Source organism: Nilaparvata lugens, chromosome X (genome assembly GCF_014356525.2).
Source record: "Nilaparvata lugens isolate BPH chromosome X, ASM1435652v1, whole genome shotgun sequence".
NCBI classification, from domain to species: Eukaryota; Metazoa; Arthropoda; class Insecta; order Hemiptera; family Delphacidae; genus Nilaparvata; species Nilaparvata lugens.
Window position 1 is genome coordinate 96133801 of NC_052518.1, and position 27500 is coordinate 96161300.

Genomic DNA, 27500 nt, shown 5'->3' on the forward strand with positions numbered 1-27500 from the left:
TGTTAGGGTTTGAAAATTAGAAGCATCTACCTTATACACACTAAAAATTGCAATTACAGTTATATTACGGCCTAGCATATATTTATTTACCGTAGTGCTTTTAAAAAACATGTGCTTTACAAATGCCATCACTAGCAAATCTGAAGTAGGGTAAACAACTTTGTTTGGTAACTTCTGTACGCTACTAAACTTATAAATAAATAGCCTAGATATGAATTTAACGTTCTTACCTTAATTTAAGACCATCAGCAATCAAAAATTAGCAGAACAGACTCGATGACGCGATAAAAGAAAGAAAGAGGAAACAAACACAAACACAAACAGGAATACCGAATACCTTGTTGCTTCATTGCTTACGGAACTACAAGGCTAGAACCATCAGGTGATCAGCTGTTCAAAAGCGTACACTTCAACCCGTGTTTACATTGAAAACCCTATGTTGAATGGAATTTTTCGTGAATAAACGTTAATAGTTCAACTGATAATCACTTTTTTCGAATAAAGACTTGTTATTTTATTTTTCCATTCAAATTTTAACCTACATCATAAATTTCAAGGGTAGTTATCATTGAATTATATTAATATTTTTAGTTATTGGTTAACCATTTGTAGGTTACTTGTTTCTAGATAGCTTATTCAAATTCAGACTTACTTCTTTTACAAAAGTATTAAGTTTAGCAGAGTCATGGTTTATGAATAACAATTATCATGTTATTGAACAACAATAAATTATAAAAACATTGTTGATAAACTAAACGTTCTTTTTGACGAATTTAAGTACGATGTATTTACGGGTGCGCTCAACTCTATTCTGGAGTTTAAGACTAAATTCATTATTATTTCAAAACTTTCAAGTAAAAAAGTGTTGATTTTGAATCGTGTAGGACAAATATTACATATAAAAAAACTTTTTTAGACTTAATATGATTCATGGCTGGTATACATTTAATAGAGAATTAGTTACAATTTATAAAATAGTGTACCCTGGCAGGTCTACAAAATTAACTGTATAGTTTAACAACGTAATTTTTTTATTAACATTATGACATTTACAATCATGAATAATATTTCGATTGAACCACTGTATATATACCTATATACTTTCTTCAAAGTTTAGAATCATTAAAACTGCCTGTAGTGTTTAGAATTACGGTATGTGTTTCCTCTGATCCCACAACTGTGAGTAATTGATAAAGCAGAAGTTAATCTTCAATCTTCATTTGTAGGACCATTAACCAGCCAGATGAGCTGGGTTGGTCATCACGTCAAAAATACAATATCACACAGAAAGTTTTTGACAACACTGTCACGTCAAAAAATAAAACATAATGGCATAGATGGCTAAACACAGTGATGGCCACTAAATGTCAACTGTAGACTCCTGAAAAAATTCACTCAAGGAGTAGTATGGTCTGGCACGCAGCCAGGACTTGAGTCTCCTCTTAAACTCACTGTCACTCAAATGATGCACAGATGGAGGTAGCATGTTAAACATTTTAATAGCGATATGGGATAACAGTTCTGAGCCTTACTTAGCCTACATCGAGGAACATTGACTTCGAGAGCATTTCGAAGTGAGTAGGCACTCTGCAACCCCCTCAAATTCACTGTCAGATTGGTATTCCTAATACCAACCAGGGAAGCAAAGATGAACTGGCTAAAAACTGTGAGAATCCCAAGTCTGGCGAAGAGTGGCCTACAGTGCTCCAGATGACCACTGGATGATAATATCCGAACTGCCTTCTTCTGCAGCATAAGAATACTCTCACAGTGTGAAGAGTGTCCCCACAGCAGTATTCCATATATAATGTGACTATGGAACAGTGAATAATAGGCCATAATCAAATGTTCCTCAGTCAGCAAGCACCTCAGTCTTCTCAACAGGTAGATCACACGAGACAGTCTTCTGCATACAGCATCCACATGAGCACTCCATGTTAACTTTGGATCGATGTTAAATCCCAGAAGCTTCACCGGTTCATTTAATGAATGATTGAAGTGGTTTCTCAGAGTGCACATGATATTCTGTGTCTTGCCGATGTTGAGCAACAGCTTGTTCTCCTGAAACCAGCGTTCTGCACCAGCAAAGGACTCCTCCAACTCAAGGGTGGCAGCTGCAGGCGAGGATCCTCTCCCAACAAGGGTTGTGTCATCCGCAAACAGCAGCTCACTTCCGCCGACTCTCAAATCGTTCATATGCAGGATGAACAGGACTGGCCCCAGGACAGAGCCCTGCGGTACCCCATGCCATACATGCAGTTCGCCAGATGATGCACCCCGAACATTCACTATCTGCCTTCTGTCAGAAAGATAGGACTTGAAAGTGTCAGCAACAATGTCCGTTATACCATACTGACTCAACTTTCCAAGGAGAAGCTCATGGGACACACAGTCAAAAGCACATGATAGGTCACACAGCCTCACTGCCACAGAATCTCCACTCTCGAAAGCATCAATGACTTCGTTGATCAGGGCCAGCAGGGCGGTTTGTGTGGACTTTGACTTTCTAAAGCCATGTTGTCTATCAGACAGCAAACTATTCCTCTCAAGATGGTCCATTAGCTGATCCTTCATGGCAACCTCTAAGATTTTTCCGAGTAAGGGGGTAACAGTAATTGGTCGGAAGTTATTCTTGTCCTTCTCATCTCCCTTTTTGTATATAGGTACAGTTTTACCCAACTTCAAACAATTCGGAAAGTAGCCCAGTTTAAGACACTGACTAAAGACACTGGCAAGATGAGGTGCCATCTCATCAACCACTGATTTCAAGAAAGCCACAGTAAATCCATAGATGTCCTGAGAAGGTGAATTTTTAAAAGCAGTCACTATTTTCAATACATCATTCTTCGAGACTCTCCTCCATACAGAAAAGACAGCGGGCTGCGCTTCTACATTTCCAACACCATTTGGCTGAGTCACTGGAATCTGCTGAAGAATGGCCTCCACGGAGTTCAGATAGTGACTGTTCATAACATCTGGACTGAAATCACATTGAGGCTGTGTAGACGCTCTGCACTTGTTGATAAGCTTCCAGGCCGATTTACATGGGTTCTGAGAGTCAAGTATAGCATCAGCATTTTTCCTCTTAACTGCTCGGTCCACCTCCTGATTGAGAAGCTTCCGTGCCCTTAAGTACCTGCTAAATGCTACTTCTTTAGCCATTCTGTCCTGAGTCAACTCATAGTTCTGGTACAGAAGAGATACAGCAAACCTGAACACGTTCAATTCATGTGAGAACCAGTCTCCAACATTTTTCCTTCTAGTTCTCCTGGTTCGGGCATGAGAGCTCATCCGGCCACTTCTTGACTTGACTGGAAAAATAGAATCAAAGACACTGATAATTTCACAGAAAAATTTATCAATTTTTACAGTGGACACCTGGTCATCATGTAGAATGGGCACAATCTCACTTTTAAAAATTTGAATGAAATGATGAACAACACCTAGATTGATCTTTCTGTAACAAAACTCATAATCAGCATGCCAATCAGTGGCTTTCTCGACTTGAGTACCAACAAGCAGTTTCACAACAATGGCAAGATGATCCGCAACCTGGGGATTTACGACACTGACTTCAAAAGCACCACTGCTTAAATTAGTTGCAACATTGTCAATGCAATTTGGACCTCTAGTTGGGAGTCTATTGCAAAAATATAGGTTGAAACTCCGGAGCAAATTTTCAAGTCTGTACTGCGCTGGTAGACTGTGATTGAAATGAATATTAAAATCACCACCCACAATAATCTGCATGCTAAAATTTGCTATATAAGCTAGACAGTCATCCAATCAACTCAGGAACTCTTCAAGTTCATTTCCAGTATGGTACACAACCAAAACAATAGTACTATGGTGAGTCAGAACTATGCCAGTAATTTCAATTACTAACTCCCTACAAAAAGCTTGTAGATTTAACTCTTTGAAATTAAGTTCCTTATTAACGTAGATAGCAACACCACCATGACCATGCACTGTGCGGCAGAAAGAGTTAGCCAATACCAAATCACCTATGGAGCTGTAGAATGGTATCTCCTCAGACTTCAGCCAATGCTCACTTATGCACAAAATACTAATAGCATAAGAACATGCAAACAGGTCAACAAGATTAAACTTCGTGCGCAGGCACTGGACATTAATATAGCCTACACTCAACTTGGCATTTGTTTTCACTTCTAAGAGTTTAGCCGTTGAACTGGACTTCTCCGAAAAAACGCACGTTTATTGCTTGTCTTTGGAAAACGGTAGTCGCAAATTAGCACACCCTCCGGCCACAATTCAGGATTCCAGAGAACGGACTTGTCTTCTTCAGATATTGACAATTTGAATGATTTGTAATGTGTAAACTTCGAAGGTACCTCCTCACACATTACATTACTTTTACAATGGGCCATGGCAAAATCCTTAATATCATTAATACCAACCTTAGGATCAATCCTAGAAATGAACAAGTAATTCAACTTATTATCCTTTGAGCTAACAAATGGGCAATTGACTTTATTAGTGCCAACAACACGGCTACTTGGCTTTTTGATTTCCTTCAAGCTATCTACACTGGTTGGTTTTCGTTTTGTTTCTTTCGACTTTTTACTCCTACTAGCAACAACGCTCCATTCCAGCACAGGATCAGTTTCAACAATAGGATCACCAGGGCTCTTACTCATTTTTAGATTAACCTTAGTTAATTTATGCTGAATACTGACAGAGTTTCCATTAATTAATTGATCATTGTTTACAGATTGACCATCCATCGACGTTTGAACATGTGAATCTACACTATTGCTCGTAGTATTTTCTGTTGAGGTTAAATTATTATCCTTCAAAGAAAGATTTTGATTCTCAATTTTTTCAACACGCTTACACAGATGAACATAATTTTCACTAATTTTTGACAGTTCGTCCAAAATAATATTCAAACTAGCATTTTCAGGTTCACGTTTTTCCTGTACAGTCACACAGCTTGCATGCTTAGATAATATGACGCTTACCTGGTCAATACACGTCGAACAATACCACAAAACTTTGTCACTTAAATCACGAATTTTACGATATTCGGTTGTCGAAATATTAACACATTTTGTATGATACCAGTTCGCACATAATCCATCGCAAAACAATGCATTTTCATCTGTTTTAACTGATTTATTACAGGAGCCACATAACGAGTTGCCATCACCATTTGCCGCCATCTTATATTCTTCTTTCTTTTTTCTTGTTATTAAAGATAGTGCTGTAATTCGAATAGAAGAGCTTCAAAACTGAATGAAGTATGAACATATCAGTTTTTGACATTATATTTTATATTAATATATATTAGGTAGAAGTAATATGACACTCATTCTTTCACCCATTAATCTATTTACTCACCCGGATAAGTAAGAAAGTCGTGTTTCAGTTGATTCGTTGTTGATTATCCATATTTTTTTACCAATATTATTACAATGTATTGTATTTTGATAACTTTAAACAGAAAAAACACATTCTTTTGGCGTAACGACGACTCATATTGATTTGCTTTCTGATAGCCGAACTCTCTTAGGAACACCAAGGAGAACACTCCTAAGAGAAGTTAAGCCAGGATTTTATTGGCATGTTGGCCTGGAGAATAGTTTAGTTAGCTGTTCAAGTCAGTCTAAGTATACTCTACAAACAATGGAAAAAGTTGAATTGGCCATCAATATAGATGGACTAGGTACCATTATCTAGGTCTTCTACTAGTTCCCTTTGGCATCAGTGGTAGATTCACAATTCAATGATGTTTTTGTGATAGGTGCGTACCATGGACACTGTAAGCCAGCAAACAACAATTTTTCAAAAGATTTTGTTTCTGATATTCTCAAAGTAACGTAATGTGGAATAATTGTTGAAGATAAGGTTATTGATGTTGGCATAAAATACTTTATATTCGATGATCCAGCTAAATCCTTCATTTTAGATGTCAAAGGCCATGGTAGCTACATGGTAGTTGTACAAAGTGCTCAGTTGAATGGGAATACCTAAACAATAGGATGTGTTTTAGTGATTTTGATGCTAACAAACGGACAGACACTGAGTTTCAATTGATAACTGATGAGGATTACCATATGGTAGAGGCACCATATTACAAAAATCCATATTAATGAAATGTTGGTTTTATTACTCATGTTCCATTTGACTATATGCATCGGGTATGTCTAGGAGTAATGAGAAAACTGTTATAGTTATGGATTAGTGGAGATTTAAGAGCTAGGCTACAAAGCAGCAAAGTTAAATCAATATAATGTAATATTGAGTCACTGAAAGGCTGGATAGCATCAGATTTTGTAATGAAATCTAGGAGCATTACTTTTGTGGAACAGTGGAAAGCCACAGAATTTCGTCAGTTTCTATTGTATAATGGACAAGTAGTTTTACAAGAAGTTTTTCCCAAGAAGAATTTCCTCAACTTCATGACCCTTTCAGTGGCAATTCGATTGTTGTGCATTGCCAATTCACTGAATTTATTAAGTTACACAAAAGAACTCATTTTGTAGTCTTTTTCTGCTTTGCATGGAGAACATCAGGTGTCTCACAATGTGCATGGACTTATACACTTAGCTGATGATGTGGAAAACTTTGGTGTGTTAGACAACTTTTCAACATTTCGATCTGAAAATCACTTGCAATTTTTTTTTTTAAATAATCCAAAAATCACATAAGCCACTCGAACAGCTTAGTAGGCGCTATGTAGAGATTGAGAAGAATTCTTCCAGTTGTAAAAGTTCAAGAGTAATTGAGCTCACCAGCGTAGCTTCTCCCCATCATTTTGGACCTTTAATTCAAGGTTGCACAAATCCACAATACAAACAGCTTTGTATGTCCTCCTTCAATCTGAAAATAGGTCAATCATCCCTTGGGGACAGCTGCTGTCAATGCATTGATGTCTTTATTGTATTAATAAGAAATATTGCCACACAAGAAAACACAAATGGTACAGTTCTAATAGGACAAAAGTTTGTAGGCATCTGCCCCTACATATGATCTAATTTATTTGAGATCTCTTTGTTTTAAAATTTATGAAAATTGGATTATGATTCTCCATATGGGTGATGTTTATTATATATTTTTTAGAATGTTTAGAATGTAAATAAATTTGGAATTCCTCCTTTAAGTTCAATTTTTGAACTTAAATCATGTTCAATCATGTCCAAATTCTAATATTGACAAATTATGTTCATTGCTTTTGTATTCATGGTTTGAATTAAAAGGTGTTCAGCGAATGCTGATTTTTGTGTTGCATAATTCTTGGATTTCAGTACTTGTATGTGTTCATTGAATCTTGTCTGAAAATTTCTACATGTCTATCCAATATAGAATGTTCACAATCAAAGCAATTGATTTTGTATATTCCTGTTTTTTCAATATAATTATCTTGATCATTGATTTATAGAACCTAATAAATTGAATAAATAGATACTTCTCACAAATTGACTCTTACTCTTGACAAATTACTCATCTAGTTACTTACTAGTGAGAGACATGAAACAAAAAACTCACATCTAATATTATGGTACTTTTATTGGCATTTGAAATCAATTTTTTATAACAAAGAGTGCCATAACATACTTACAATGAAATCTGAAATTATTTTCTTACAAGAATTATGAAAAAATCTGTTACCTATATGTTTTTTCATTTCAAATTGGAATATTAGCATTTCAATTGTTTTTCAGCAGTAGAAAATAGTTTTACTTTTCAACAGAAACATCCCGTCTCACAATTTGAAACACGTGTGAATAGAAATATTTATTACATTAAATCCTAGTACTATTCATTAACATGTCTAGAATTGGTAACACAGAATCTACAGTTGGAAAACAGTTGGATTACGCTTGCTATGATTTCTATATAAATGCATTGGGAAGAAACCGTTTACACTCATTATACTTTCAAATAAATATGATGAACATGAAATAACAAATAAGATTATTATTCCTAGGTATTCCATTGTATTATGAAATTTTAGTTTCTAAATAAATATTTCATACATAAAAATACAAATTGCCATTAATTTGTAAAATGTTCAACTCCAAATACTGATTAAAATTGATTACTGATTAATCAACTACAAAAAATAATGATTTGTTGAATGATGAATACCAAGTTGAATAGAACTTTTATTATTTTCTATAAGAAAATTTCAGTAGAATGATAAGGATTATCAAAACTACAGCTTTACAACATTGAGCGTTAGTTGGGGTTGAAAGGTAATTCTCACAAAGAAAGGTGATTCTACATACACAAGGAAACATTCGGGATCCATCAAAGTTATATTGACATGGATCACTAGAATTCACCCAAAAACTATGAATAAACAATAAATAATTTATATCTAGTTTTATAAAACTAGATCATTAAACAAGACTTTGTACATAATATAAATATGAAAATACTGAGTATTCCCATTAAGAAGGGAGTTTTGCTATTTTGAAGATATCTGAGATACACTTAAAATATATGATCAAAATAAATATTAATAAATTATTTCAGATCTTTTGAAAACCTCCAGTGTTAGATCTTGAAGCAAAAGAGGAACGAACATTCTTGAAACTCATTAATTGTTACAATTTGAAGTGAAATAGTATGAATAGCCTGAATTATTTAGTTAATAACTTTAGTTAGAATATCTTTAAAATATTTCAACGGCTAGTATCGACCATATCATTCTCAAGTTTAAAAATGAACTTGACCTATGACCTATGGTCGAAACTAGTCGTTAAAATACTTTAAAGTTTTTATATTGTTTTCATTAATTTGTAGAAAAGTAGCCAATATAATTGAAGTGTTTATATCAATAGCCTATATTCACTTTTTAAATCTATTTTGAAACTCATTGCGGTTTTAAAGCTTGAAAACCGTTCGAAGTAGAGTCAGCCACCAGCTGTTGATTGACAATATGAATAACAAAAAGCGATGTCTTTATCAGTCTTGGAAGTGGGATTCTCCTCCTCTTTGGAAGGTTCCGTTTCTGGTTCCGGCGCCGACGGATCAAATTTGTTGTTTTCGACACCTAGCAAAATAAAAAATAATCAGTACCAGAATCAACATGACACGAGAGAAAACATGTCACATAAAAATTACAAGGCTTTAGAACACATTATAGTTTAAACATTGTCGTTTTCAACGGATCTTCTTTCATTAGTCTGAAACTCCAAATAATTCGGCTTCTTCAGAGGGCTATGTGGAAATACATTGATGCGAGATTTTAAGCATTCGCCCAGCTGCTTGCTTCCGGACATCCATTTTCGCTTGCATTTGAATATTTTTACTAGCCAAAAACACCTCTTCTTGTCTTGATACAGGGTCAAGCATTCTCCTTTTGGTCTAGTCATTGAGCAGTCTTATATTTCATGTCCTTCATTCGAATGCTACCGGTTCTTTGAATCCCTATTCAACTGACTAAAATCAAGTCTGTACGTAAAACATTGAAAATGCTAGAACTGATCAAACAACCAGTATTGAAACGTTTCCTTTTGAGGACTTAAAATCATATTATAGTTTTTCAATCTATCTTGAACATTCAAATGCTTCTTACGTGCACCAGGTTCTTCCTTCAATATTAATTTGATTTCTGCATCAGTTTATTTCAACTTCGTAGATTTATAATTGTTCACACAAGTCTGTATAGCATTGTCAACTGAGAGATCTCTACTACGACTGAGATCAAGAGTTTTTACTTTTTCAACCACATCTATTTGGTAAATGGGTGAAACCTGAGCTTTTTCGTTGAACCTTGTCTCTTTTTCTGTATCAATATTTTGAGCGAACGGATTGGATTCAGTTTCATTTGTAATTTCACTTAAGTATTTCACTGTACTTGAACTGTTTCCATATTCAGAATTGTGTTTCTCTCTGAGCAACACCATATTCATCTGTTTAATCACATTAAAACAAACTAGCATTTTTACCTAAAGTTTTCAAGAACAAATATTTTGACAGGAATCATATTAACATTATACCTTCAATTAGTATTCCAGTAATAAAGTAGCCAACAGGTGAACGTCCTTCATTTCCAAAACGCATCAACGATGGAATAAAGCAAGTGAACCAAGATTCTCATAAAATTCTTTGTTTATAAGAGTCCCAGCTCTTCCAGTATCCAGGACAGTAATATTGTACTTTTCCCGTGGATCTTAATATTAAAATGAACATTTCCATCACAACTAACTGTGCCATTAACCTCAATCTTATCCACATGTTTCTAAATTTCAGTATTAACCATTTTTTTGAGTAGCATATCGAGAGCTTGTCATACCTACTGTTTTTAATTAACAGTCGACTAGTGTCCAACTTTGTTACAATTTAAACATTTAAAACTTGGTATGGAATACTTTTATTAGTTTTGTGTTCCATAGGATTGATTTTTGTGAAGTTCTTGAGTAAGTTTACAGATCAAGTTTGACAAGTTCCGTTTAATCTTGTAGAATTCATAAGCATCGCCCTATCGCTTACCCTAAAGCCATACAGATGAAGTTTGTCAATATTCATTTAATCTTGCAGAATTCATAAACATTGCCCTATCGCTTACCCTAAAGCCATACAGATGAAGTTTGTCAGGTTCCGTTTGATCTTGTAGAATTCATAAGCATCGCCCTATCGTTTACCCTAAAGCCATACAGATGAAAATTGTCAAGTTCCATTTAATCTCGTAGAATTCATAATAAGCCCTGTTGCTTACCCTGGAGCCATACAGATGAAGTTTGTCAGGTTCATTGAATCTTGAAGAATTCATGAGCCTGACCCTACTGCTTACCCTAAAGCCATACAGATGAAGTTTGTCAAGTTCTGTTTAATCTTGTAGCATTCATAAGCATCGCCCTATCGCTTACCCTAAACCCATACAGATGAAGTTTGTCAAGTTGCATTTAATCTTGTAGAATTCATAAGCATTGCCCTATCACTTACCCCAAAGCCATACAGATGAAGTTTGTCAGGTTCCATATAACCATGTGGAATTCATAAGCATTGACCTATCGCTTACACTAAACCCATATAGATGAAGTTTGTCAAGATCCATTCAATCTTGTGGAATTCATAAGCATAGTCCTATCACTTACCCTAAAGCAATACAGATGAAGATTGTCAGGTTCCGTTGAATCTTGTAGAATTTGTAAGCATTGCCCTATCACTTACCCTAGAGGCCTACAGATGAAGTTTGTCAAGTTCTGTTTAATCTTGTAGAAATGCCCTATCACTTACTCTGAAACCATACAGATGAAGTTTGTCAAGTTCGTTAGATCCTGTAGAATTCACAAGCATTGCCCTATCGCTTACCCTAAAGCCATACAGATGAAGTTTGTCAAGTTCCTTTTAATCTTGTAGAAATTGTAATCATCACCCAATCATTTACCCTAAAGCCATACAGATGAAGTTTGTCAGGATCCATTTAATCTTGTAGAATTCAAAAGCATTGCCCTATGGCATACCCTGAAGCCATATAGATGAAGTTTGTCATGTTCTGTTTAATCTTGTAGAATTCATAAGCATTGCCCAATCACTTACCCTAAAACCATACATATGAAGTTTGTCAGGTCCATTCAATCTTGTAGAATTCATAAGCATTGTCCTTTCGCTTACCCTAAAGCCATACAGATGAAGTTTATCAAGTTCTTTTTAATCTTATAGAATTCATAAGCATTTCCCTATCGCTTACCCTATCTCATTTAGATGAAGTTTGTCAAGTTCCATTTAATCTTGTGGAATTCATGAGCATCACCCTATCACTTACTCTGAAACCATACAGATGAAGTTTGTCAAGTTCGTTAGATCCTGTAGAATTCACAAGCATTGCCCTATCGCTTACCCTAAAGCCATACAGATGAAGTTTGTCAAGTTACATTTAATCTTGTAGAATTAGTAGGCATTGCCCTATCAATACCCTAAAGCCATACAGATGAATTTTGTCAAGTTCGTTTAATCTTGTAGAATTCATAAGCATTGCCCTATCGCTTACCTCAACGCCATACAGATGGAGTTTGTCAGGTTCCATTAAATCTTGTAGATTTTGTGAGCATCGCACTATCACTTACCCTAAAGTCATACAGATGTAGTTTGATAGGTTCTGTTTAATCTTGTAGAATTCATAAGCATTGCCCTATCACTCACCCTAGAGCCATTCAGATGAGGTTTGTCATGTTCCATTTAATCTTGAAGAATTCATAAGCATTGCCTCATCACTTACCCTAAAGCCATACAGATGAAGTTTGTCAGGTTCCATTTAATCTTGTAGAATTGATAGGCATCGCCCCATCGCTCACCCTGAAGCCGAACAGATAAAGTTTGTCAGGTTCAATTTAATCTTGTAGAATTCATAAGCATCGCCCTATCACTTACCCTAAAGCCATACAGGTGAAGTTTGTCAAGTTCTGTTTAATCTCGTAGAATTCATAAGCATCGCCATACTCCTATAATCTTGACAAACTTCATCTGTATGGCTTCAATACAGATGAAGTTTGTCAAGTTCTGTTTAATCTTGTAGAATTCATGAGCATCGTCCTATCGCTTACCCCAAAGCCATACAGATGAATTTTGTCAAGTTCTTTTCAATCTAGTTGAGTTCATAAGCATCGCCCTATCGCTTACCCTAAAGCCATACAGATAAACTTTGACAGGATCTGTTCAATCTTGTAGAATCCAAAAGCTGGGCGATGCTTATGGATTCTACAAGATTAAATGGAACCTGACAAACTTCATCTGAATGGCTCATGAGTAAGCAATAGGGCGATGCTTATGAATTCTACAAGGTTGAATGGAGCTTGACAAACTTCATCTTTATGGCTTTAGGGTGAGTGATAGGGCAATGCTAATGAATTCTACAAGATTTAACGAGTCTATAGAGTGTGTTAATAACTATGGTGATGATAGAAAAATATTGAAAAGTTGATAAGAGGGATTGAGAAAAGCTGTCAAGCCAAAAACGCAGAAACATTTTATGTTAACAACCAAAGGGAGAGGTGAAACACGAAAAATCATTTAAACAAAAAAATGTTGAACACAATACAAAAAGTTGAGAAAATGCAAGTATGGGAACAATAAATAATACCTCATGCTTACAGTCCGGGTCATGTAGCTTTGCCTATCGGCGGAGGCCGGAGGGCCACTAGACTACAATACTAACCATTCAAAAACATCCAACATATGTTTGAAAATGTATCTTTCCATAAGCAACAGATCCTCTTTTGTAGGCCTATCTTCTCAAAAGCAACGGGTTGCATCCGAAAAGATACACAATAAGCTTTAATGTATCTTTCCATAAGCAACAGATGCTCTTTTATATCTTATAGAAACATAGAGCAGCAGGGTAACAACTGCAGGGATGAGGTATCTAGGGAGACTAATAAATTGTGGGCTGCCGTAGGAGGGGAATGAGATAGTCTGAAGGGAGCTGGAGGTGAAGCCTATCAGAAATAGAATGAGGCAAAGCAGCTCAAATGGATTGGACACCTGGAAGAGCAGGGGAGGAAAGACAAATTGAACCAGTTTTTGAGGCCAAACCTGAACGGAGAAGGCCCAGAGGCAGACTTGAGTGGGCTATGGAGAGACAGGGAATGGCAAGAGGGAAGGGATAGCAGGTAATGAATGACGAATATGTGGGAGGATAAAATGGTGTGGAAGGGATGGACCGAGGCTTGAAACCACCCGACGCTGAGAGGGTTAGAAAAAGAAAAAGAAGAATATTTACATTTGAGAGATGTAAACTGATTTGAATATCTGCTCCATCATAATCGTTGCCAAAGACGAACAGTTTTTTCTTATGCCGATGGCTACTTGTACAACATAGAGCGGCATCAGATTGTTGGGTGCCCCTGTCAGATCTTAACTGAAGGATGAGCTCCAACTGGATTGAGATCACATTCATCGCCACAAAAGTCATATAACTCATCCTTCAAATAAATAAAGATGCAACACAAAAACAGAGTTAAAGATAGATGCGAGGAGCAAAAAATCAGGAACACTGACTCATCATAAACAGTACGATTGTTTGTGTCAGAATTGCCGGCTGGGACGAGCACCCTTCAATCGGCTAGCTCTACCTGGTTGTGGGTTCGAATCCCACCGGTAGGCATGGACGTTTGATCAGCTTATCACTTACTCTATTCATAATAATACTAATTCATAATATTTGTTCAAATCTTCTCGTTATTGATAAGATGATACCAATATGAGTTTTTGCTTAGGTAAAAATATTATTATCATAATATGCATCAGCAAGCATTGACAACAGTAATGTACATTCAACATTAAAATATAACATTCATATACACATCAAGACTCAATAGCATTTCAACATGATTTATAATTTAAAAACTAATTAATATTACACAATATTAAAAAGCCGACATAACAGAGGTTTTATTCATGTATTATTTTTCACATGCTAATTTTTTCCCCACATTCCTACACCCCCCCCCACCACCAATTCAATTCATTTATTGCCAATTTAGAATATTCAAGACATATTACAAACTCTTTATAATATGACATATCATAAAAATATAAATAAATAAACGTAATTATTATTACACAAATAAAATATAAAATCCAGGCATCACCATAGACTGTTGCCATTTAATGAGTTAATTGGGGATTGTCTACTATCCGTATAGAGACACTGAGCTATTATCAACAAGCCTTTGCGCCTTGTCCTGAAAATATTGAGTGATTGAGCCTCTTTCAAGTGGATTGAATACTTTTTACCTAAGCAAAAAAACTCATATTGGTATCATTCTATCAATAACGAAAATATTTGAATCATTATTATAAGACAAGTTTAATTCTACTCAAATTAATCCTACAATCATAATTTGGATATGTGCGCGAGTACAGGTGGTGAAAATTTATTTTTCATGGAGACAAAATAATACGGTACCAAACTCATCCAGAAAATCAAAACCGGTGTTGATGATTTTTACTAATCCAGCTTACCTTTTCAAAAGTCATCAAATCTCTTACATTGGTTTTCATTGAATTTGTTCAACAAAGTATTTCGAATTACCATAAGGATTTTTGTCCAGGTGGGTGTTTTTCACAGATAGGTAGCCTAGGTACCATATTCAGAATGTCCATAGACGGTAGTAGATGATGAAGAAAACACCAATTCCGTCACATTCTGCTCTTTCATCACATGAAATCGAATAAAAATCATTACCTATAAATTTTGAAAATAATGTACATTATTATAATATTATATAACATCGATGCTTTGACGGATATCTTAGTTTAGTTATGTTAATCACTACACAAAATATTATCATTATATAATATGGATTCATATTTTATTTCATACAAGAGATATTGTGTGAAATTTTTTACAAAATAGGACACTGATACCTGTATCATTACCGGTTGAATATCAATGTAAGGAATAACGGAAAAAATGTTAGGTTACTTGTTTTTCAGAGGATGATTAATACGTCCCAGACTTATTAGGAAGGATCATAGAGAGAAGATAGAAAAAAGAATTGTTCTTTCAGAAATAATTCATCTTCTTTTTATTGAAAATTGTATCATGTCGAATTTATTGTATTGTGTCAAGGAGGCAGAATAGTACGGTACCTGCTGTCTCCATTAATACATAAATAAATGAATCTTCTCTCTAAGCCTGTAAGTAAGAAAAATTGCATGAAGCAGGCAATCTGGAGTCTGGAGATTGAAAAAGGTGCATTGCGCTTTTTTGAGAACGTTTACTTGATAGCCTAATAATAATAATAATAATAATAATAATAATGTCTCTGGTCGTAGGGTACAACACGACCAGAGGAGTTTATTCAAATTATAGACATGATTACAAAAAGCATATAAGCTACAATTATTTACAAAGTATTAATACAATTGGTTGATTATTCGCTGATCTAAGAAAATGTGGCCCCCACATATAATAGGAGTATGTGTCGGGATGCCACTCATTTTGCTATGTTTAAGATTTTATGCCAAAAGTAAAAAATCTTATAAAGATACATCTTGCGAGTCATTAGAAAATCATGAAAAACCACATTTATATACACAAATTTTGAAAAGAATATTGATAACCTAAGATGTAGAAATTTTATAAAAATTTAACATAAAAACATTATATAATACTCATGGGAAAAAATCATTAAAATGAAGAAAATAAGAATGAAACAGTATGGAAAATTTTTCATAGAACTAATTGTTCTCCATGATTGATTCTATTGGACAGGAGCCAGTTTTTGTTTTCGATTTGGATGAATTGATTGGAACTGTTTCTTTAATAGCTATTGGCAGTTTATTGCAAATTTTGGTCCTAAATATGTGGCTGACCTCTGAGCAGCTGATGTTGTCATCCTGGGAATTCCAAGTCCATATTCCTTCTGCGTGTTCCTTGCGGGTGATTCAAATTGATGAAGATTTGTGGGTTCTTTCTGGTGAATGTTACAAGTCTGTGAATGTAAATCTGTCTTATGCTGAGGATGCTGAGCTCCGAGTATAGTAGTACTGAAGGGAAGAGTGGATGTTTGCGTCATTTCATCCTCAAAATTAATGAATAGAATATTTCTAGTTCTGTGTAGTATGAGTTTGTATCTGCCAATACACTTTGCATCCGGTTTTTATTACTAATTAATTAAAGATAGATTTCTCTAAAAGTGCTTTTTACTCAAAGGAAGAGTACATTCAACATTACTCCACATGAATGGCATATTCCCTGTGTCCTGTGTATTTGTTACTGTGGGCTGTGTCTTTTTTGTTCGACCATTTAGATTTTTTGACAAGTTCCAGATCCCTCTTTTTAGGTGGGCAGTGGATGCTATTTAATCTATCTTTCTAATTATTTAACTGTACGTAATACAGATATATAAAAAAACTCAAAATAAATTTACTATAAGATAGAGGAAATGATTAAAAAAGAAAATAACTAGCCTTCAACAAGGTGATAGATTCCGAGACATTGTTGCTGTAATTGACCGAACGCAGTGAGGTCTATGCTCTAACTCGAATTTTCTTTTGTCTGTCAGTAGGCCTATGTATGTAACGCATTCACGGCCAAACGCGTTAATAGAATTCTATGAGATTTGGCAGGATATCTTTTTTTTAACTACGCGTTGATGTATACACAAGGTTTTTTGAAATTTTGCATTTTAAGGATAAAATATGAAAGGAGAAGGAATTTCCTCCATACTCCGATATCACTATAATATATCATCTACTCTAAAGAGGATTAATCAGACTATAGAATTATTTATAATCAATCAGCTGACAAGTGGATTATTCATTGCATTCATTAAACAGATGTCTAGAGAAGCCGTGACTATTTCTAAGGCCCATGTTATACGAGCGCTAATGCCGCGGCCTCAACGCAGCGTTTTTAGCGTCGCGTTAACTGGGCAATAGTACTGTACTTGCATAGTGCGCGCTAAGTGCTGTGTATAACTCGGTTCAGCGTTGCCAACGCAGCGGCATTAGCGCTCGTATAACATAGGCCTAAGGTCTATAGTTTTAATATTTTGTTTTGCAGTCATGGTAGGCCTATTATGATGCATGCCCCCATCAGTATCAATATTCACACATTTGAAACAAATTTAATAAACGTGATTAAAAATAGAATAAAAATAATTAATGAACTAAATAATGCTGAAGGAATTATACCGTAATATTTTTTATTGAAAAATTAATTTTCAAATATTTGAGAAATATTTTTATCAGATTGAAAGATTAACACGGAACTAGATAACATATGGAATACAAATTCAAACGTGAACTGAGTTTGTTAACATTATTTTCAAAAGTAAGTTTTTGATCTTTGTAAACATTAGGCCTACAAATAATTACCGGTAAGTTACTATTTGGAAAAAATAGTTTTTAGTTTTCAATATCAAACATTGAAACAATGATAATGAATAACTTTGAGGTACAATTCAATATCTGGGGTGCATTTTTTTCCAATAGACTTTTGTCATATGAAATAATATCCAACCTAAGCATATATTTTGTCTACAAAGGTTATACAGTATAACGATGGTAGCTGACAGTGTGGATCGTACTCAAATAAAAAAATCCTTATTTAAAGTAAGTTGAAAAATGTGTTGTGTTTTGGTATTCTCTGTTAATCAACTCGATAAATAAACAGAACTCTAATGCACATCTATTAAAAAAAAGTGAAGATTCAATTAGTTGAATAATGTACGTTCAACGTTATAAAACGTTCATCATCTTTACCATCTCTAAAATTAAAGCAGTTGATGATAATAGACTGTAAAACATGACTGATATTTTAGAGGAAGACTGGCACCGCTGCAACTAGAACAGGTGACACCAGGTAGGCCTACTTGTGGATGAGAAAACTGCGTGAGGTCTACTGTTCACAGAACTACTAGTACTTGAGTGGTTCTTGGCATGATTCTTCAACAGCTGCTTTCAACGCCGCAAAGTGTAAACACAGTCTATTTTGTGCTGCAAAAGTAGATTAATTACATTCATGAAGAAATTATATTCAGGGCATGAAAAAATACACGCTGATATTTTTGTATTTTTCCATTCTAATAAGCCGCTGGCTATCAATATCAGTTTGTATTTTCTCGTGCAAAAGGCCCCAGATTGTTAATTTGATGGTTCCTAAAGACCAATAAATAAGCATATTATAATACTCTGTAGAATAATTCAGCATATGCCAACTAAAAAATATCATATTAACATTCATCAATGATTCTTTGACTAAGCAAAGAACTGGCATTTTGTGAATGATTTGAAACCAATATTTTAAGTTGATTTTTCAGGTTTACACTACCTACTTATATTATCTGTAATTTTTAATTATCCAGTTTTTTGAATTTTCTTACCCATTAATATCCACTTTGATTGGCTGTCCTCAGTGACATTTCTTTTTCTGATCCCTTCTGCAGGTTTAGCTTGTATCATCTCCGATTCAACAATCTCGTGCTTTAAGAATTTTCCAACTAATATATCATTCGAGTTTTTACGGATATCAAGTTGCCTAGAAATTTCCTAGGCGTCTCTGATTTTTTCCTCCAGTTTTAAATGTAGCAGGTCATCGTCAACTTGTTATCTACAATATTTGCATCAGTATCATCAACATTGCTATCTATCACTTTTACTTATTGCCATTGTGAGCGTTTGGATGCATAATTGGTATCTGCAAAAGATTGAAACAAACTTACATTGAGCAAAATCAATCGAATTCTCAAAAGGGTTACTAATAAGCAAGTTGATTATTCAATCCAGATTGAATCAATAAGCTGCTATATTTGCGCATTGCAATGAGGGTGCGATGGGGCTTCAGTAGAACACAACAGACTATTCTCGCAGCCATCCAACTATCAGCCAACTATTATACTGTTATATTAAAATTATCTATAACGTTTGGTTTATTGATGACGAGCAGCTGTGATCCGTGCTCCACAATGGCTAAAAATGACAAAATTACTACATTGATATAATCTTCAAGGAGCCATCCACGCGCAATTTATCAAAAATAGTGTTCTGATCCTAATTTTGATCTAGTAATAATCTTATATGTACTGTATCTAAGATTACTTAGAGAATTTTTTTTCTCTAATTAATGTAATTCACTTATTATTTAGTAAAAATTTGAATGTAGTGAACATGGATGGATGGTTTATGGAAATTCTAAAATATTAAAAATTCTGTTGAGACAATATAACGGTCAGGTCATTAACAGTGAGCTCCTTTTTCCTGTGTTTGTGAGCCACAGGTTGCAAAAAAGTAAATGTGTTAAGTAGCTCATTACCGTTGACTTTCAAGCTTTGGCGACTATATTATATTATATAGCATAGTAACCCGATGATAATGATAATGATAATGTAAGCAAAATAATACATTTATAATTGCAAATTATTCAAATTCTGTAGGTCTTTCCTGAACATTGAAAATAAAATCTATTATCACCGATAAAAACAGAATGATAGGTAGATAGTAGTCTTGTAGGGCTACACAAATTCTTTTTGTGTGTTTTCTACTGATTTTTGTTGTTGTTAATATATTGATTTGATAATATCTAAATTCTTATGACTGGACAAACACAGTCTGAACTTACAGCGAGCATTTATTGACTGACAAAAAACAATCTTTCAAAATTTGGGCCAATTTATGCCCCATCCAATATTCTATAAATTATAATATTCTATATAACACAACTCAGCATAATTTATTCGAACTCAATAGCAACTTATTCTAATTGGCCTAACATTATCAGTTAAACAGGAAAAAACAGCACTATTCAAGAAGAACAAACTCTTTTATGGCAGTCTCTTTGGATTTAAATCATAATAGACGAATGAAAATTATTTGTACATTTAAAATAAAATTGTACAACTCTGGTAGTGAGTTTTTCACGTTGAGATAAATTTGAAGCATATTTTTAAGATTTATTTATTTATTTATTCATATGCATTCATAGGCCAAAATTAGAAAAAAAAAACATAATTTTAGACTTAATATTTAATAGTAATAGTAACAAATACTAATAGAATTTAGAAAGTTCTGGAGCCACTGAAATGCATCTTCTCCAGCATCAGCTTATTATTTTTAATATGAATTCAAATTATGAAATAAAAACAAAAATAATAATGTTGTAGGTTCTACTACAATGATTTTTTGAAAGCAACACATTATTATATGAACAATGATTTTACACTAATATTCAATTGTTATATTAAGAAAATGCTGTATTCGATGAATATATCTTTCAAATAATTATATTAATGAAAAAAGTTAAATTCATGGGAAATCCCAAACAGGGCATACTCCAAAGTGACTCCGTAGCTTATTTATTTATTTACATTAATAGAAAATCAATCAATAGAATAGAATAGCTTAGTTGGTAACGCGCGCGGTTCATGAATCAAAGGTTGCGGTTTCGAGACCTAGCAACTTCATTTTTTTGCTGGAAATTCTCATCTCTTATAAAGATTATCCAATTAATTTTGAACAAAATGATAAATAATTAATCAATTTCTGTATGTTTCCTGGAAATAAGGAAACTGCATAATTTTACAACACAAATTTTCCCCAGTGCAAGGAACTACATTACATTGCAGTGATAATAATAATAATTAGTAGATAAAAAAAAATAATAGTTCCTTATGCTAACCTCGGGATGGGAGCAATTTCTAAAGTGTTTTTATAATATTTAAAAATCGTTGCACTCCTATGACGTCTACCCCCGTTTGTCGTCGCAAGGCTTTATACTGTTGTTTGTTTGTATTTGAGATGTTTGTGGCTTCCCGAACTATAACTAGGGACTGGAAGCTTTCACCATATTATATTACTGCCACCCTACTGAGCTACTATTCAACTGTGTTGAGGGCTCGAAAAAAGTCCCATATTACTCTAAGGGCACTAAACTCCGCCCTTTGTGAACCTACTCCTATCAACAAGGTTTTGTGGTGTCAAATAACCGCCTTTTGAAAGGTTAATCGGCCATGGCGAGTTATAAAGGTGATGTAATAGGGTGGGGTTTGGAGTTTTTTCACCAAATAAAGATAGGCAGCCTATGCAAACAAAGATAGACCTAAAGTGAGCACTGATGTGTTTGCCATTGAAGCCAGTTTTTCTCCCAACGTTCAAGTTGAGTTTCATTAATTCCTGGTCTATTTATTTATCAATTCCTAGTGATTTTTCAACATAGTCCAAAGTCAGAAGGTAGGTTATCAATTGGAGAAAAATCACTCAACTTATTTATTCATCTACAGTAGATTAAATAGTGGAAGGTTTCAGTTTTACTGTAGACTGTAGGCATTTCATTTATTATATAATGTATAATTACTATTGGCTACTTTTCTTTCATTCATTATTTATTTATTCTTTCCCTGCATCAATATTAGTCTTCATTTTTCTGACAAGATGAATTAATATAATTCATTAGCATTCTAGGGTATTTTTTGAAGATAGCATACGGTATGGATCAATTCCAATAATTGGCGCCGATTTCATGAAAGGCCTGGGTGGGCTGGAGCCCACATGTTGGGGGATGGAGTAAAAAGAGTATTGATTTTTGTCAAAAAAGGATACAAAAGAGCGAAAAAGAAGGCTTACCTTACATGGAACATGTCATTGAATTCTAAGCAACCTATTCAATTAGATAGCTAATATGAGAACATATTTTCAATTTATTTAAAAGGCTTTTATGTTTAATTACAGGTGATGGACCTGTCTATTAAAGGTTGAACATAGAGTTGATTGGTTTATTGTTCACTTGCAACTAGAAATACTTCTAGCTGTAAGTAAAAAATCCTCTAAAAATGTTTATAGCCTATATAAGCTCTATAAAAAGAAGTTTTCGCCCCACTTGGATGTAATGAGCTGGTTTACGTGCGTCATATGGAGGCCGAAAATGTTTGTTTTCTGACCAGGCCGGTAAAATTTTTACGGCCCTAGGGCTGTAAAATAATTGAAGTCAGCTGATTCTGATTTGATGTGAATGTGTTTACAAAATGGTTTATGAAACGGAATCAGTTTATGCTTCTAGAGTTGTATAAGTATTCTGCAATAAGATACTATCATTTTATTTGGATGAATAAAATACAGATAAGATATATATTATAACTATTCAAATTCGATTTTCAGAGTAGGATAGACCTTCTAACCTAAACTTCCGAAGTCGACGACAACAAGCATTGTTGACGTTGACATTCAGATTGGCCAAATTCAAGTGTGCTAAAACAGCTGATCAAAAAACTTTTCATTATTTGTCTTTATCATTCAAGAATCAAAACATTATAATAATATCATCTCATTGTCATTGGAAGAATAAAAAGTATGAACTCAACCTCTTACTAATTAAACATAATCTTTTAGGTTATCTAGACAAATCAGAATAAAAATAAAAATACTGGGACTTTCCTGATAATCAGATTACCTCAGATTTGCTAGAGCTATGACCTTCCTGTTTGCTTTCGGAAGTGCCTAATAAACAATTATTCTCATATTATATTGTTTATTTTTGTGTGTGGCGAAAAATATCGTTCTCACCATGGGCAAAAATGTTTTTCCGGCTCTCAATCTTTTCTAGTCCTCGGCCTACGGCCTCGGACTTTAAAACCGATTTCGAGCCGGAAAAGTCTCATTTTCGGCCCTAGGTGCGAAATATACTATTTCATATTATTTATTAGGTACTCAAACAAATTGTAGATTTTGCTCTGGGTTTACTGATGCTGGATCAGTTTGTTCTGATCCAAATTGTGCATCTGAAGGTGTGTTATGTGAAAAGCAAAAACCCAAGCACCTAACCTAACCTTTCTCCTTTGAAATACCAATGAACAGGTAAGTTTCCAAGGTATTTTACCATCAATCATGTCAGTTCTACCCTTTATAGTTCTAAACACTTGACAAATTGATTTAGATTATAAAAAAGTATAATTGAGTAATAAAATATTCTATTTGAAGAATAACATATTTTTATTGTGATGGATAAGTTTGTACACACATACCTATATTGCTATAGACCTATTGTACTATAGCCCACGCTGGAGTAGGGTTCTTCATCAACTTGAACAATTTTCAGAAATCCCAAATTCTCTCATTCAACACTATAATACTGAGATTTAGTATTTAGAATAGTAAAAATAATCTAGTAGGTACCGGTAAGCTAAGACATTAATTTCTTTTTAATTCAGTTTACATCTTTTTGGAACAAAACAATACAGTATAGCCTACATTCTATTATCTTGCCGGCACGCAATCAGCTGATCGTTACCAGGGTCACAGAATACTTTTGAATAAAAAAGCCTTGTTCACTATGGTCAACTATCTAGGAGCTTTACTATAGCTTAACTATGAACTATCTATGGTAATAAGTCTGAACTGTAAACTACTGTGATAGCTGTGACCGTTGCTGGTCGTTACACGCTACTCCACTACTAAACCGGTTCCGCCTTCCCAACTGACATGTTTGATGCTATCCTAATTTGAAACGTTACCAACCATAGAAAAGAATGAAGATAATTCTCTTGGCCTTTTACAACAGAGGATAGAGTAGGTAATCTATTGTTGTTGCCAATCCATCTGTCAGTGGGTTGTCACAGATTTGCTGGGGGTGTTTCTCTTCCATCATTCACTCATTGTTGCATTCATTCAACAACTTCTACCAACACACCAACAGTGTGTTTGTAAACACTCTTTTCTATAAATCTTCTAGACTTGGTTGCTTATCTCCAGTCACCCAAACTGAAAGATGGATAACATCCAATGCTGGCGCAGATCCATGTGGTGTCGAACGGTAGGGGGAGGGGATTCCTATGGTATCATGTAAGTATCAAGTATGAAGACGACCACCCAGCAATCAGGCACCCCCAGGTCAAGGTCCTGGATCCAATGTAATCTAATTGTTTTCAGGTACCATACGGTAGATCCGATGTACCGGTACCTACTGTAAACTGTAGACATGATCGTAATGTGTTCAAGAAAGAATGAGTGATTTGACTGGTTTTTCATTAAATTCGATTTTTTTACAATAATTCGAGAATATTATTGTTAAATGGAAAGCATTGAAGCTGGTACACCTTGCCCGGAAACCGGAAAGAAAGCGTTGCCAAAAAAGTTTGGTTAGAATGTGATAGAATTATTACAACTTTCAATGTGAACGTGGTCGTTGAACGTGTTCTAATCTAATATCTAATCTGAATTTCTGTTTTCTGCTTCTAATTTCAAGTAATTATTTTAAAAGTACCTACCAATTATCGTCGTGAAGGCATAAGTTCTACATGTGTAGTTTTATTCTATTCGTTATTACCTAAATAGGTATTCAATAAGAAGCATTGCAATCAATAATGGCAAAAATAGTTTTGTAATTTATAATTATTGCATCAAGGCACATCACTTCAGGTTCCATTACAAAAATGGCTTTGGAAAAGGATCTTAGAGTTTTAGAAAAGAATATTCCTGGTCAGCCCTATAGCATTCTACTTGAGAAGCAGAATGTGGAACCTGGTTTACTTCTAGGGTCTCAAGCTATAATCCTTCTCGGTGAGTAGCCTATTATGATTAAGTAGAGTACAAACCGAAAACGTTTTATAACGTACCATTAATCGTTTATAATATTACAATTAGCTTATATACAATATCAGTCATCTTACAGTTTGAATAGTTTATTCTGAAAAAACTCGAGTATTCTAACTCAAATAGAATCGTTAAACTTGTTTGAAGTAGGCGTGTATGTACCTATAGTAAGATGGCTTTATGACTTGAATTTCACATTCACATTTCACACTAGTGACATTGAAATGCAATCAATTCACCTATTAAGAAAAAAACCGTTATCATTATATTATTTTCGCAATTAGCGCAGCCAGGAGCATGCGTTATCGAAGCTATATAATATTTATTGCCTACCGAAGGACGTGTTTGTGCTTCAAGTTTATAGTGGAACATTTATTGAGGCTGTGCAAAGGCTAAAAAAATAATGGTGATATTTTTCGATTTGTATACTATCAAAATTAAAAAAGTTTTCTCAGGATTTTTTTTCGATAGTTACTTTTTGAGATAATGAGGGCTTAAAGTTAATTTTTGAGACATCGTTTCAAATTCGGTAAGAGATAAATCAATGAAATTTTGTGGATAAATTCTTCATGGTAGGCCTATTCATTGACTTTTCTAAATTTGTATTATGCAAAAATGGAAATAAAACTATTTATTATTATATTAAGTTATTGTTGATTGAATAAAATAAAAAATCCTAAAAATTTCAATTTCTCAGAAAAGTGTTCAATTTACTATAAAGGACCAGAAATAACTTTCAGTTGTGTTATTTTTGGTAAATTGTATAACTTTGTCAAAAATTGATATTTTCAGACCAGGAATAAAGTACTTGATAGTACTTCGATCTTGAATATTCCTCCATATTCTCGATGCGCTCCTTTAGATCTGCATTTTCTTTTTTTCTGAGGTTAGCTACTTCTGTTGAAAGCATATCGAACTTCTTATTCATGTCATTAATCGCCTGGTAACATGATTCAATTGATTTCCCAAGCTCCAACTCCATTTTCGTCATATTCTCCTTCATCGACTTGTGATTTAATTACCTCTAGAAATCGTGCGAGCTCTTGGAGAGTCAACTCCTTGTTTCCTGTTGCCGATTCACTAAGGTGGTCCATACTTTTGCGACGTGCAGAGGAACAGCTGCTACATCTCCAACTTTGTTTTTCTTTATTTAGTCCGCATCGTCTGGTCATTTTCACTTGTCCTAGATGAAAATTCACTTCACAGTCGACACATGAAATCAGCTTACCTGAATTCTGAACCGATTTAGAGCAAATAAGATACGACATTTCAACTTCTCTAAATAAATGATTCACTAGTACGAAATATTTTGTTAGGGAACGTTTAAACTTTGCACAGTTGACGCAGCAGCCACTCAGATTCTCGTCGAGCTCTCAATCATTACTTTGTTGAATATCGATTTAGGTTGCTCACTCATTCCAACCGCAACTTGGGCTTCATAAATACCAATTTATCTCTGGAATTGAAGTTTAATACCTACAGATAAAGAAATTCTTTATCAGATGCGGTTATTAATTCCATCAAATACATTCCATATGTGAATCTTAGCAAAAATCTCATGAATCATTTACTTTCACCACCTTAATCATGTTGTGTTTTTTGCAGATTCGGAGTTCCAAAAATGATCAGATTAGAGTTAGATAATAGGCTAATATTATTGTTCTATTTTTTCAGAACGAACTGAGAAGGACATGAAGAAAAAAGAAATGAATGAATTATTTGACGCCTATGGAATTTTGGGAATCCTGACTGCAAATTCAGGTTAGTTAATTAATTCGTATAATATTTCAAAGTAAATTATTGTACGTTTTTTTTAATAATTCTCTTTTAATAAATTCTTAAGATAATCTATTCCTAGTATTTTTATCAATATAATATAGGGTAAACCAGCCCACGTTGCTACACCAAAATTCAAACAACTATAACTTTGACAAAAATAAAAAAATCAACATTTTTTAAATTTATTGTATTTGCTTACACTTTTATCCTTGAGGATGGCAACTGCATTGATCGTCAATTGATTTTTTTAATGCAAAAACAATTTTTTGGGGAGTGTAGCAACCTGGGCTTAAGACCGGCCCACGATTGGACATCCCTTGCCCAGGTTGGGATATTGAATTAAAAATAAGCAATTTATTATTTTTGTTAATTTATAACATTTTATTATAATTATTAATAGTATAAATACATCATTTGATTTTTTTTTAGTAAAAACTATTACCAAAAGTCATGTGCACAAAGTGTGTTTGAAATGGCTACCTCTGAAGCTACATTACAGGCTTTAATCATATATAATATTTATTTATAATTTATTTCATTGATAAAAATAAGATACATGGAGTAAAATAATATTCAGAAGCAATGCTCATCGTTATAATATGAGCATATATCATGATTGCAGTGTCTCAATGTGGGCTGTCCCAAGGTGGGCAGATGGTCATGGCTTTGTTTTAGACAAAATAACTGGATTAAAAATAAGAATACAATAATGTTCTATA

General features: G+C 34.2%; 1 protein-coding gene and 1 long non-coding RNA gene across 6 annotated transcripts in view; one reads left to right on the top strand and one right to left on the bottom strand.

The window, feature by feature from the left end:
• Positions 1 to 7523: 7523 nt before the first annotated feature.
• On the bottom strand, positions 7524 to 18934 carry LOC120354846. Of its 3 annotated transcripts, none has more exons than XR_005573249.1 (4): positions 18807 to 18934; positions 15008 to 15121; positions 12194 to 12270; positions 7524 to 9022 (listed from the first exon to the last, which is right to left on the bottom strand). It is a non-coding gene; the product is annotated as an uncharacterized LOC120354846 (long non-coding RNA). The 3 variants fall into 3 exon arrangements; XR_005573248.1 differs by having other exon boundaries at positions 15008 to 15160; positions 18807 to 18921; XR_005573250.1 differs by lacking the exon at positions 12194 to 12270 and having other exon boundaries at positions 15008 to 15160; positions 18807 to 18921.
• A 5626-nt stretch (positions 18935 to 24560) lies between these two features.
• The window catches only part of LOC111050393 (synaptojanin-1-like), a 29826-nt gene continuing 26886 nt past the window's right edge, over positions 24561 to 27500 (top strand). For 2 of the 3 annotated variants that reach the window (XM_039442766.1, XM_039442767.1), the window contains exons 1-2: positions 24573 to 24969; positions 26677 to 26763. In XM_039442766.1, the coding sequence (XP_039298700.1) occupies positions 24843 to 24969; positions 26677 to 26763 (214 nt within the window). In that variant the 5' untranslated portion in view covers positions 24573 to 24842. Of the gene's footprint in view, positions 24970 to 26676; positions 26764 to 27500 lie in introns of all 3 variants that reach the window. The other variant, XM_039442764.1, reaches the window with a different exon arrangement.